A 12,451-nucleotide genomic window follows, 5' to 3' on the forward strand; every position below is an offset into this window, starting at 1 on the left:
GTGTGCATGTGTGTGTGCACATGGGTGCCTGCGTGTGTGTGTGCGTGCGTGGTGTTCTGATCTCTGCAGGAGCTGGCAGCAGCGTGCATCACAAGTGTAACAGTGCCAAACACCGTATCATCTCGCCGAAGGTGGAGCCACGGACAGGGGGGTACGGGAGCCACTCGGAGGTGCAGCACAATGACGTGTCTGAGGGCAAACACGAGCACAGCCACAGCAAGGGCTCCAGCCGCGAGAAGAGGAACGGCAAGGTGGCCAAGCCCGTGCTGCTGCACCAGAGCAGCACCGAGGTCTCCTCCACCAACCAGGTGGAGGTCCCCGACACCACCCAGAGCTCCCCTGTGTCCATCAGCAGCGGGCTCAACAGCGATCCAGACATGGTGGACAGCCCGGTGGTCACAGGCGTGTCCAGTATGGCGGTGGCCTCTGTGATGGGGAGCTTGTCCCAGAGTGCCACGGTGTTCATGTCAGAGGTCACCAACGAGGCCGTGTACACCATGTCCCCCACCACTGGCCCCAACCACCACCTCCTCTCGCCTGACGCCTCTCAGGGCCTCGTCCTGGCCGTGAGCTCCGACGGCCACAAGTTCGCCTTCCCCACCACGGGCAGCTCGGAAAGCCTATCCATGCTGCCCACCAACGTGTCCGAAGAGCTGGTCCTCTCCACCACCCTCGATGGTAGTCGGAAGATTCCAGAAACCACCATGAACTTTGACCCCGATTGTTTCCTTAATAACCCAAAGCAGGGCCAGACGTACGGGGGCGGAGGCCTGAAAGCCGAGATGGTCAACTCCAACATCCGGCACTCGCCGCCCGGGGAGCGGAGCTTCAGCTTCACCACCGTCCTCACCAAGGAGATCAAGACCGAGGACACCTCCTTCGAGCAGCAGATGGCCAAAGAAGCATACTCCTCCTCTGCAGCGGCCGCGGCGGCCAGCTCCCTCACCCTGACCGCTGGCTCCAGCCTCCTGCCGTCGGGCGGCGGCCTGAGTCCCAGCACCACCCTGGAGCAGATGGACTTCAGCGCCATCGACTCCAACAAGGACTACACGTCCAGCTTCAGCCAGACAGGCCACAGCCCCCACATCCACCAGACCCCCTCCCCGAGCTTCTTCCTGCAGGACGCCAGCAAACCCCTCCCCGTCGAGCAGAACGCCCACAGCAGCCTGAGTGACTCTGGGGGCACCTTCGTGATGCCCACGGTGAAAACAGAAGCCTCATCCCAGACCAGCTCCTGCAGCGGCCACGTGGAGACACGGATAGAGTCCACCTCCTCCCTCCACCTCATGCAGTTCCAGGCCAACTTCCAGGCCATGACGGCGGAAGGGGAGGTCACCATGGAGACCTCGCAGGCAGCCGAAGGGAGCGAGGTCCTCCTCAAGTCTGGGGAGCTGCAGGCCTGTAGCTCCGAGCACTACCTGCAGCCTGAGACCAACGGGGTGATCCGCAGCGCCGGCGGCGTCCCCATCCTCCCGGGCAACGTGGTGCAGGGGCTCTACCCCGTGGCCCAGCCCGGCATCGGCAATGCCTCCAACATGGAGCTCAGCCTGGACCACTTCGACGTCTCCTTCAGCAACCAGTTCTCCGACCTGATCAACGACTTCATCTCCGTGGAGGGGGGCAGCAGCACCATCTATGGGCACCAGCTGGTGTCGGGGGACAGCACGGCGCTCTCGCAGTCAGAGGACGGGGCGCGGGCCCCCTTCACCCAAGCAGAGATGTGCCTGCCCTGCTGCAGCCCCCAGCAGGCGAGCCTGCAGCTGAGCAGCTCGGAGGGCGGGGCCAGCACCATGGCCTACATGCACGTCGCCGAGGTGGTCTCGGCGGCCTCGGCCCAGGGCACCCTGGGCATGCTGCAGCAGAGCGGACGGGTGTTCATGGTGACCGACTACTCCCCGGAGTGGTCTTACCCCGAGGTAAGCTGCCACTGCTGCCACCATCTGTCACCCCCGCTCCCACCCACCTCGCCAGCCCCTGTGCCACCATGCAGCTAAGAGATGCAGGTGGCTGCTCTTCGGAGGAGCCTCTGCACCATAAAGATGACTCTTTCCCCTCCTTGCGTCCCCACGGCACTCAAACACCTCCATCTTTCACACGACGGTTCTCAAACTTCACTGGGGCAAGTAGCTTTAAAGTCAGGGGGTCCTTGGCCGGCTGCTGTGGCTCAAACCTGGAATCCCAGAACTTTGGGAGGCCGAGACAGGAGGATCGCCTGAGCCCAGGAGTTCCAAGCCAGCCTGGGCAACATAGTGAGACCTGGTCTCAATAAAAAATAAAAAAAATAAGCTGGGTATGGTGGGGCCTGCCTATGGTGCCAGCTGTTCTGGAGGCTGAGTCAGGAGGAGCACTTGAGCCCAAGAGGCTGAGGCTGCAGTGAGCTGTGATTATACCACTGCACTCCAGCCTGGATGACAGAGTGAAGCCCTGTCTCAAAAAAAAAGAGAAAGGGTGTCCTTGGAGGCAAAATGCTCCCCCAGCTCCTGTCAGAGCTGTCTGCTATTTCTTGGCTTATGTGTTGAGTTCATCTATGTTTTGCTTTTTTTTTTTTTTTTTTTTGAAAAGGGGTCCCAGGGTTGCTTAAAAAACATTCAAAAGTCACCATCATGTGATCATCCACGTCCACTGCCTTCTCTCTGCTTCTCTAAACCAAACAAGAACAAAAACCAAAAATCGCTCTCAAAACAGGGCTCTGGAGATTCTTCTTAAGTAAACCTGGCACTCTGCAAAATTCAACACAGGTCATAGAACGCAGGATTCTAACCTGCGCCCTCCCCCAGCCCCAGGCCGTCTCAGCTCCCAGGATCTGACTTTGAGAACCACTACTCCAAAGACGAGGGCACAAGCAGTAGAGGAATCTCTGCTTTTTATCTACAGCAGAATCGCACAGGAAAGGGCTAGAGGGGCCCAGGCTTTCCCTACATAACCTGGTGTCCACAGCACCTGCCTCCTGACCCTCCCCCACCCACCTGGCTGCTCAGGGGCCAGCATGTGCACCGCAGGCCCTGATTGGACACTTCCCAGAGGGTGGCTGCCCACGGCCCACTCTGCTGGAAAACACCAAAGCAGGGCTCTTGCTTCCTCACCCTTCTTTCCCACTGGCAAAGTGAGAAAATCTGTGTACAGATGTCCCCGGCTCTCAGGAAGATTCCACATCAGCCCAGGCAGCCGCCCAGCCTAGGGAGGGGAGCGGCCTGGAAATCAGGCAGGTGTCCGCTCAGACTGGCTGCTGCCCGCGAGCCGGGTCCGTGCACAGCGTGTTGAGAAACGGAGAAGCAGCTGCCGTGTGTATGTGGTCAGGAACGTGGTGCTGGGGCGGGACAGTCTGGATTCGAATCCCAGCTCCACACTTACTGTCCGGTGGCCTCAGGCAAGGCCACCTCTCTTTTCGGGTCTATAAGGTGGAGCAAGGTGACCTCCCAGAACTGTTGTGAGGACTGTTTGGGAAAGCACTTAGCCCAGCACCTGCTTCTCCGGTGTGTGTCCGCCGAGTCCCACCTCCGGTAGGACGAGCCAGAAGGATCGGACCGGCCTCCCTCTTGGTGTAGCTTGGTGTGGTTGTGTTTCTGACACCTGCTGTTTTGTTTGTTTGTTTGTTTTCGAGAAGGATTTTCGCTTTTGTCGCCCAGGCTGGAGTGCAATGGCATAGTCTGGGCTCACTGTACTCCACCTCCCGGGTTCAAGCCATTCTCCTGCCTCAGCCTCCAAAGTAGCTGGGATTATAGGCATGCACCGCCATGCCTGGCTAATTTTTGTATTTTTAGTAGAGATAGGGTTTCACCATGTTTCCCAGGCTGGTCTCAAATTCCTGACCTCAAGTGATCCACCCATCTCTTCCTCCCAAATGCTGGGATTACAGGCAAGCAAACACCACGCCCAGCTAATTTTTGCATTTTTAGTAAAGATGGAGTTTTGCCATGTTGGCCGGGCTGGTCTCCACCTCCTGGCCTCCGGTGATCCGCCCACCTTGGCCTCCCAAAGTGCTGGGATTTCAGGCGTGATCCACCATGCCCAGCCCTGACAGCCTAGTCTTAGTGACTCTGAGCTCAGTGGCACCTTCAGAGTGCCCACCACACCCCTCACCCCACCCCATAAAGGCCGCCCCGAGCTTAAGAAAGTGATGCAGAGGGACAGGGAGGGAGGCCAAGACCAGGGTGCAGGGAGAAGGTCAGAGCTGTCTTCTGGTCCTGGTTCCTTGAGACCTGACTCTCTGGGCCTCAGTTTCCTTATGTGTAAATGGCTGAGAGGGGGTGGCCTTGAGGCACTCCCAGTCCTAGGACCTGGGAGATTCGGTTCTTGGGACACTTAGAGGCGCTCTGGAGCTCTTAATGCCTTGCAGGAGGTGGGAGGAGGGTCCCCTCTTTCCCCCGGGTCCTGGCCTGTGAGCACAGGCCCCGGCTGGGTGCAGGCCTAGCCTCAGCCTCCTGGGTGTCCCCGCCCAGGAATGGGACATTGGCAGGCCAGCCTCCTTCTGTGCCTTCCCAGGCTGCAGACCCCTAAACAGTCTCTCGGAGATAGTAGGTTCAGCAGCTCACCACACGAGGGCGGCCCAGGAACAGGAAAGCAGTGGCAGCCTGGGCAGCCCGGCAAGAGAGGGGCCAGCCCCGCTTTTCCAGAAGCCCTCCATGCTTCCAGGTACCCAGCACCAAAAGCAGCCGAAATCCAGCTTGATTTGGGAAATGTGCACACGCCACCCAGCTGGGCCCTTTGGGGCCCCACCGGGCCACACAATGAGGCCTCAAGGATGTGAAGGGCCCCTTCCTCCTTGCTGTTCTCCCCTACCCAGGCCCCTGTCCCCACGCCACAGCAGGGCCCCCCATCCATGGTTCTGCAGGAGACAGCACCTTCTCTCCTGACCCTTGTCTCCCTTCGTCTGGCCCTTGTCCTGTCCCCTCCCTGCCAGCCTGTCTGTGCACTGACGGCCACAGGGGTCCAATCTGGCCGGGCCCTGCCAATCTCTGGGGGGGCTCTACAGCCGGGCACGTCGGTGCGGGCCTTGCTTCCCGGTCTGCAAAATGGGGTTTGGCTTAACGGTTCCTCAGTACCCCACCCAGCTCTAAGCCTCAGTGCATCTACTTAGCAGGAATGCGACAGCCAGGGCATCCTGCTGTTGTCTCTTCTCTGAGTGGCCATCCCTCCCACAGGCTGCTCCCATTTCTCCTGTCTCTATCCACCCCTTCACCTCCAGCTGCAGCTGGTCATCAGCACGCGTGCACACCCATAAACACACACACACACACACACACACACACACACCCCAGAGGTGTCCCCCTATGCCCCAGCATCTGCCCTGGCTGCATCAGACACGAGGCCCTTTATCTCAGGACACAGAGGCCTCAGATGGCATTTAGTGTCTCCTCCCTGCCTCCCCAACACCCTCCTGTGTCACCTCGCACCACTGACGCTCCTGCCGCAGGAGGCAGAAGAGCCTGCAATTACAGCCGTCAGGCACGCACGTCACCACCACGATTCAGCGCAGCCAGGCGGGCTGTTGCCATGGGAACCGTCCCCTGAATGGATGGATGCTGAGCTGTCCTGCAGCGGTTGCCATGGAGAAGGTCCTGATGTTCTCCAGTAATTTCTGCAGCTCTTTGTTCCCGGCAGCAGCCCCAGCTTCACGCTGGCAGCTGTTGCTCGCGGTTATTATTTTTTCCCTTTTTCTCACATGGTAACTGTCTGTGGCCTTTTGAAGTCACTGCTCTTCCACTTCCCAGGACCCTGGGGGATGGTGCCCCGAGCTGGCCTTCTGCTGCTTCCAGACATCCCAAAGTCAGGCTCCACCTGTCCACTGGCACTCCTCCCAGCCAGGCACCCACTCCACCCAGCCCCTTCCACTTCCACAGGGCTCCAAATATCCCTGTGCCTCTGAACCGAGGGATGCTGCAGCCGAAGGGCCCCTAGGGAGCAAATGCCACCCAGAGAGTCTGGGCTACTTGCCTGCGGACACACAGCTACCGAGGGGCAGGAGCAGGCCTCCTGCTTTTGGCTCTCAGTCCTGAGTTCTCTCCGCTGCCCTAGCAGTAAAGTGGCCTCCCAGGCCAAAGCAAGGCTCATGCAAGAGTGCGGGTGGAATGTGCCTTCCAGCCCGGAGAGCCCCTTCCATGGAGGAAGTCTCTTTTCCTGGCTGGGCATTCGGAAGAGCCACTTCCGCCTCATCCCTGGAAGCGCCCCCTCCTGCTGCCGATGCCCTGGGTCAGGTCTCGGTTCCAGGAACATCGGTGGGGGCGGGGGGCGCCTAGGCCAGGTTCTGTGTAGGGGCTCCCTCCAGGGCAGGGGTGGGCCAGGGCCTATGAGAGGCCGAGCAAGAATAAGTGACTGCCCAGGAGGGAGCGTCTGGCTGGCACGGAGCTGGGGCGGTTGCCTCTGGCCTGGAGCGGAGGGGAAGATGGGCCCACCGCAGCTCCTCACCCGCACCTCCCAGTCTCCAGCGTGTCTGGTGACCTTCTCCAGCCTGGACACTAGGTGGTGCTCTCCGCCCTGACCTACGCAGCTCTCCGACCCCCTGCAGGGAAAGGTGTTTACTGGTTTGGGGGTGGGGTGGATGGCGCCTCTGGGGTGGGTCCACCCAAGGTTAGCCAGGAAAGCCTGGGAGGCCGGCACCCCCACCTTCCTCATCCCCAGAGAGAGCCTCCCTCCACTCAGTGACCAGCCCCTCTCCTCTGCTAAGCTGTAAGTAGGGGACCTACCAGGTGCGGTCCACCTCGAACTTCCTTCTCTCATCACTAAGCAGGACAATGGCCACAAAACAGGACTGCCCGGGGTCCTGGACAGGAGGCCGCCCTCTTCCTCTGCTTTCTGCAGCAGCCCCAGACTGGTCCGAGCAGGGGTCAGGGAGTATCCCAGCCCTTCTGATGCTCTCCTGATGCTGGGCGCCCTGGGAGGTTCCTGGGGGTGGGGTCCAGCCTCTGGGAAGGTCATCCGACGCTGCTCCCAGCCAGGCTGCACGGTCACTGGTTGCTTGTGGGACGCAGGGACCCCAGGTTAGCTGTGTAGGAAGCAGCATAGACTCAGGACCTTTGATGGCTTAGCACAGGGGTGGTGGGGGGAGGGGGCAGATGCTCAGCCCCATTTCACCCGCAGCCCCCAGCTCTGAGCCCCAGATTCAGCTCCCAGGGCAGCCTCTGAGCGTCTCCTACACTTAGTGCTTCTGTTTCTTCATCCGGCTCTTCCCCCCATCCTGCCTCAGGCCCCCTCACCTTGCCATCCTCACAGCCTGGGAATCCTGGGTCTCTCCTCAATCCCCCCAAGAACTCCTGGTCCCTGGGCTGTCCCTGAGATGCTCAGGCCTGTTTTCAAACCTTGGAGTTCCCTCAATCTGTCCACAAGTGAATGACAGAGCAAGTCCCCTCCCTGCCCTCGGCTTCCTTCCAGGCCCGTTCTCAGGGGCATCGTGGGCTGAAAAGGTTTGCAAAACTCTGCACTTTCTTCTGTCTGATCTGCGGGTTACACAGGAGAGAGGGTCAGGGGTTGGAGCTGCTGGTTCGTGCTGGAGGCCAACAGAGGGAGGGGCCTGGGGCTTCCTGGGGGGCCAGAGAAGGGTTGCCCCCAGGGCCCTCCTCTTGCCATAGCCTGGAGCTGCATTTCTCAGAAGTCAGGGCTCACTGGAACCCCTGGAGTGAGGGCCTGGGAATCTGCATGGAGGGAGGGATGCAGGCCCCCATCTGAGCAGTGCAGGCTCGGGGGCTTCCTCACGGTGCTTCCCTCAGTGGCTCACACTCCAACTCTGTTCCCCTCTCTGTTCCCTGCAGGGAGGAGTGAAGGTCCTCATCACAGGCCCGTGGCAAGAAGCCAGCAGTAACTACAGCTGCCTGTTTGACCAGATCTCAGTGCCTGCATCCCTGATTCAGCCCGGGGTGCTGCGCTGCTACTGCCCAGGTGAGAAGGCCACCCCCCAGCACCCCCAGACCCCTGAGGAGAGTGTGAGGCCTGAGCAGCACTGGACTCGGAGTCGGCCTCGGGGTGACCTTGAGCAGGTTGTGTTGTTACTCTAGGCCCCGGTTTCGGAGGCTATGAAGAAGCAGATCCCAGACAGTCTATTAGAACGTCATCTGCTCTGGCTCGGGGACCCAGTATCAGACAGGGACACGGGCACGCTTGACTGGGATTTTGAAGAGAGCGTGATGAGAGCACTATTTAGGAAGGTAATACGCCAGGTGATGCATCCAGGACTGGCCACAGTGGGAAGCTGCCACCACTCTCAGCCCAAAGGGCAACTAGAGCTGGTCAGAGCTGGGGCAGAGGCCACCTCTGAAGCAAGGCAGCCTCCCTGCACCTGCCCCTGCTTCCCATGGCTTGAGCCAACCAGAAGCCAAGAGAGCCCAGGCAATGCTGTCCACAGGCTCCGTCTTCCTGGGGCCCAGAGCAGGTGGCAGGGGCGGAGGGAGACGGGGTGGGGGTGGGGTAGGGGGTCAATCTAACAATACTCAGCACAAACTGCTTTGAGAATGTAACAGAGCCATCTACCCTATGCCCAGAAAAGGTACATGCACATAATTTGCTTCCAATTCAGTAGCTCAAAGATCCCCCAAGAAACCCAGTCGGGAGCCCCTCTGTGCTGTCCCTGTGGCTCTGAAGCCTGTCATCCCGGGTCCAGCATTATCTGCTTGGCATGATGTCCCTGTCTGGTCAACTTGTCATTGACCTCTAGCCATCAGTGCTTCCCCACTCGCCTGTCCCATGGGGTCAGGGACTGTGTCCTTCATGGTCACCATTGTCTCCCCGTGGCTGGCAGAGTGCAGGACATGTCACAGAGGAGGATGGAGACTGTGAAGGAATGAATGAGTCTCCAGGCATCTGAAGTCCGTCTCTAGAGCTCATGTCTTCTGCTCCTGGGCTGGTGCTGGCAGGACCCTCTTGGCGGCCCCATGCCATCATTGCCAGCCCTTGGGACGGCCTGTCCAGTGAGCCCTGACCATGCACAGGAGAGGGGGTGAGGATGCAGGGGTGGGAAAGGGCAGGGAGACCCACTCCTGTCCTCTAACAGCAGGGAGCCTAGAAAGCAGTGAAGATGCTCCCTGTAGAAGACTACCCAGAGGAGAGGCTCGGGGCGGGGGATCCCAACGGCAAGAACAGAGCTGGCGGGTGCTGGGCAGGCCCCAGGGTGCTTCTAGGTTCTACCCAGGGTGGTCCGTCCTGAGCCTGGGCTGCCCGGCTGTCTGCCACCCCCACCCCCACCCAGCCGCCCTTGAACCATGCCCCCTAGCCTGGGGCAGCTGAGCTCCACCAAGCATTTCTCCTTTTCTCCTTCTCTCTCAGGCTCTTCTTTTTGTTGTTGTTTTTTTGTTTTGAGGTGGAGTCTCGCTGTGTCGCCCAGGCTGCAGTGCAGTGGTGCCATCTCAGCTCCCTGCAACCTTTGCCTCCCAGGTTCAAGCGATTCTTCTGCCTTAGCCTCCCTAGTAGCTGGGACTACAGGCTTGTGCCACCACACCTGGCTAACTTTTGTGTTTTTAGTAGAGACGGGGTCTCACCATGTCGGCCAGGCTGCTCTCCCACTCCTGACCCAAGTGATCCGCCTGCCTCAGCCTCCCAGAGTGCTAGGAATACAGGCATGAGCCACTGCGCCCCGCCTCTCTCCGGCTCTTCTTGCCACCAGAGCGGAAACCCCTGCTCCAGGGCTGGCTGCACACTCAGCTTCTGCTTGAACCTCCTTCCTCACAAACTTCCCAGGAGTCAGCACTGCTGCCCAAGGCGCCCACCCACCCCCTGCTGACCCAGCCCTCGCCTCCCAGCCCCCACCTGCCGGACTCCAGAAGGCCCACCCAGCAGCCCTGCTCAGCCTGGGGCACAGCCAGCCGGGGCGGCAGCCAGGCCAGATCTGCCTATCACAGAGCAGGGTGGTGTGCAGCTGATGGGGCCCCTGCCTGGCAGGAGTCAGGGAGAGGACCCCGTGGTATGAAGCAGTCCACTCATCACCTGCTGCTGGAATAGGACTTGCCTGGCCTATAAATAGACGCCACTTCCTGTACCCAGTTCTCGCCTGGCTGAGGGCCAGGGCAGGGCTGTTTAGGTCTGCCCTCCGTTATCTGACCCCTCCACAGAAAAAGAGAACTGGTCTTCATGTGCCCCCAGATGATGTCCCAGGTCACGACCTGGGGAATCCTGGGGGCTAGAGTCAGCCACACTCAGGTCCATCCCGGATCAGGCAGAAAGCCTCTGTGTGGCTGGAGCTCAGTGTCTGACCTCTCTGGGCCTCGGTTTCTACACCTCTGAAAACTGCCTGCCAGCAGGGCAAGAGCAGTGAGTGAAAGGAGGTGTGTGAATCCCCTGGCCCAGGCGCTCCATTCCTGAAGGGTTCCCGTGAATGAGTCCTTCGTTTTCCCTTTCCCAAGGGGAGTTTGGAGAGGGAACCAGGGCAATTCGGGTGTCGGCAGGCAGTTCTCCTGGTCCTGGGGGATTTCTGGGTCCCCAGAGATGGCAGGCATTCTGCCCAGGCCACTCACCCTCCTAGTCATTCAGACTTATCATATTAGCCATAATATGTCTCGGATGGAGGGACCAGGAGCCACAAGGCTCAAGGCAAGCTGCGAACTGGGAGCCCTCCGCTAGGGCCAGCATTCTGTCTTCAGCTAACTCCAGAACTGAAACACATCCAGTGCTCTGTAAAACAGGACTGGATGTATTCATTAATTCATTCATTTGCCAAATAGCTTTTGAGTAGCCCTTGCTTGCTGTGCAGGGAGTAGGGACCTCAAGTGGAGCAAGGAATGAGACCCTACCTCTCACCGGGCCCCTGATCGCAAGGAGCTCTTGGTCCAGGGAGGAACATATTGTGCAAATAAGTCACTGCTCACTGCCCCGGGAGATGATGCTGGCTGCTTGGGGACCTCATCTCTGGGTCTTCCCAGAGGCATCTGAGGCTGAGCTTGAAGGATGAAGACTTGGAAGTCAGAACCAAATACGCCTCACCAAAAAGACAGGCTCAAAGGCTTGGGAGCACAAGCCAGGAACGACACGGGAGAAGGGACACTGGCGACACAGACGGACAATGCCCACCTGTCTCTGGGGTCCCAGCCCAGCGTACCCACCCAAGCAAAACAGATGAGGTGACTCTCCCCTGACCGAGAACAGGGTCCTGCCCTGGCAGCTCCCACAGCATCACAGGCAGCAGGAGACACGCAGGCACAGAATGTGTCTTCTACAAGACCCGGGGTGCTTCAGGGGCAGGAGGGCGCCAACAAAGTTGGGGAGAGGCGATGCAGGCTTGGAAGAAGACAGGGGAATCCACCAAGAAGATGCTGCTGGCCAGAGAGCCCCACCCTGGATTCCTAAGAGCTCACCAGAAGACAAAAGATGAAATTCAAAATGAGGGCCAGGTGCAGTGGCTCACACCTGTAATCCCAGCACCTTGGGAGGCCGAGGTGGGCGGATCACTTGAGGCCAGCAGTTCGAGACCAGCCTGCCAACTTGGTGAAATGCTATCTCTACTAAAAATGCAAAAATTAGCCAGGCATGGTGGCAGGCACCTGTAATCTCAGCTAGCAGGGAGGCTGAGGCAGGAGAATCGCCTGAACCTGGGAGGTGGAGGTTGCAGTGAGCCAAGATCATGCCACTATACTCCAGCCTGGGAGACAGAGTGAGACTCTCTGAAAAAATAACTAACTAAATAAACAAACAAAAACAACAAAATGAGGCGAAGAATTGGATTTCAAAACAATTCATTCAACAATAAACATTCTACTAACGTTCTACTGCAGGGAGACAGAAAACAAGGAGAAAAAGAAATAAGCAAGATACCTGGTGAAAACTGTATCCCAACAGTAGAATATGGGAATAATGTCACCTGGGAAGAGGGAGGTTCCTTCTGGAACATGGATGAGCAAAGGCCTCTCGCAGGCTGGGACCTGGATGATGGGATGGAGCCAGTCATGGGAAGTGGGAGGAGCATCCAGGCCAGGTAGCCAGCAGGAGAAGTGCAAAGGCCCTGAGGCAGAAAGAGGCTTGGCAACTTGGAGAATCTAAAGCCCGAGACAGCTGCTGGCTGCAGGACAGTGAGCGGGGAACGGGGAGTTGAACGCAGTAGACTGGAGACGATAGCAGGAACCTAAACAAATCGTGTCCATCTTTCTACATCATAGGGAGGAGTTCGGTTTGATTTTACTTGCAATGGGAAGCTGTTAGCTTTAAGCAGGGAGTGGCTTGATCTAAATTACATCTTTAAAGATGATCTTGGGTTGTAGGGAGGAAGAACAGAAGCAGGGAGAGCACAGGAAGAAGGCAGAAGGCTGATCTTTCCAGGTGTAAGGAGAAGGGCTCCCTTGAGCACCACACTCCTCCCGGTTTCCTGTAGGGGTGCTGGGCTGTGGGCCCTGGTGCTGGATTGTGGCCTCACGACACCCTCTCAGCAGGAGTGGGTCTCAGGTGCGCTGACGTTGCCTTCGACAGGAGGCAAATGCAGGAGTCTAGGCAACAAATGATGGTGGCATGGACCAGAGCCTTGGCAGTGGAGATGGAGAGC

At 58.8% G+C, this 12,451-nt stretch overlaps 1 protein-coding gene across 21 annotated transcripts in view; it reads left to right on the top strand.

The window, feature by feature from the left end:
* Positions 1–12,451, top strand: part of CAMTA1 (calmodulin binding transcription activator 1) — a 963,406-nt gene that overhangs the window by 859,902 nt on the left and 91,053 nt on the right. For 14 of the 21 annotated variants that reach the window (XM_017498373.1, XM_037727793.1, XM_017498371.2 and 11 more), the window contains 2 exons: positions 70–1,916; positions 7,746–7,872. In XM_017498373.1, coding sequence (XP_017353862.1) covers positions 70–1,916; positions 7,746–7,872 — 1,974 coding nt within the window. Of the gene's footprint in view, positions 1–69; positions 1,917–6,483; positions 6,667–7,745; positions 7,873–12,451 lie in introns of those variants that run through there. The other 7 variants (XM_037727803.1, XM_037727812.1, XM_037727814.1 and 4 more) reach the window with 1 other exon arrangement.

This window comes from Cebus imitator, unplaced genomic scaffold (assembly GCF_001604975.1).
Source record: "Cebus imitator isolate Cc_AM_T3 unplaced genomic scaffold, Cebus_imitator-1.0 Scaffold240, whole genome shotgun sequence".
NCBI classification, from domain to species: Eukaryota; Metazoa; Chordata; class Mammalia; order Primates; family Cebidae; genus Cebus; species Cebus imitator.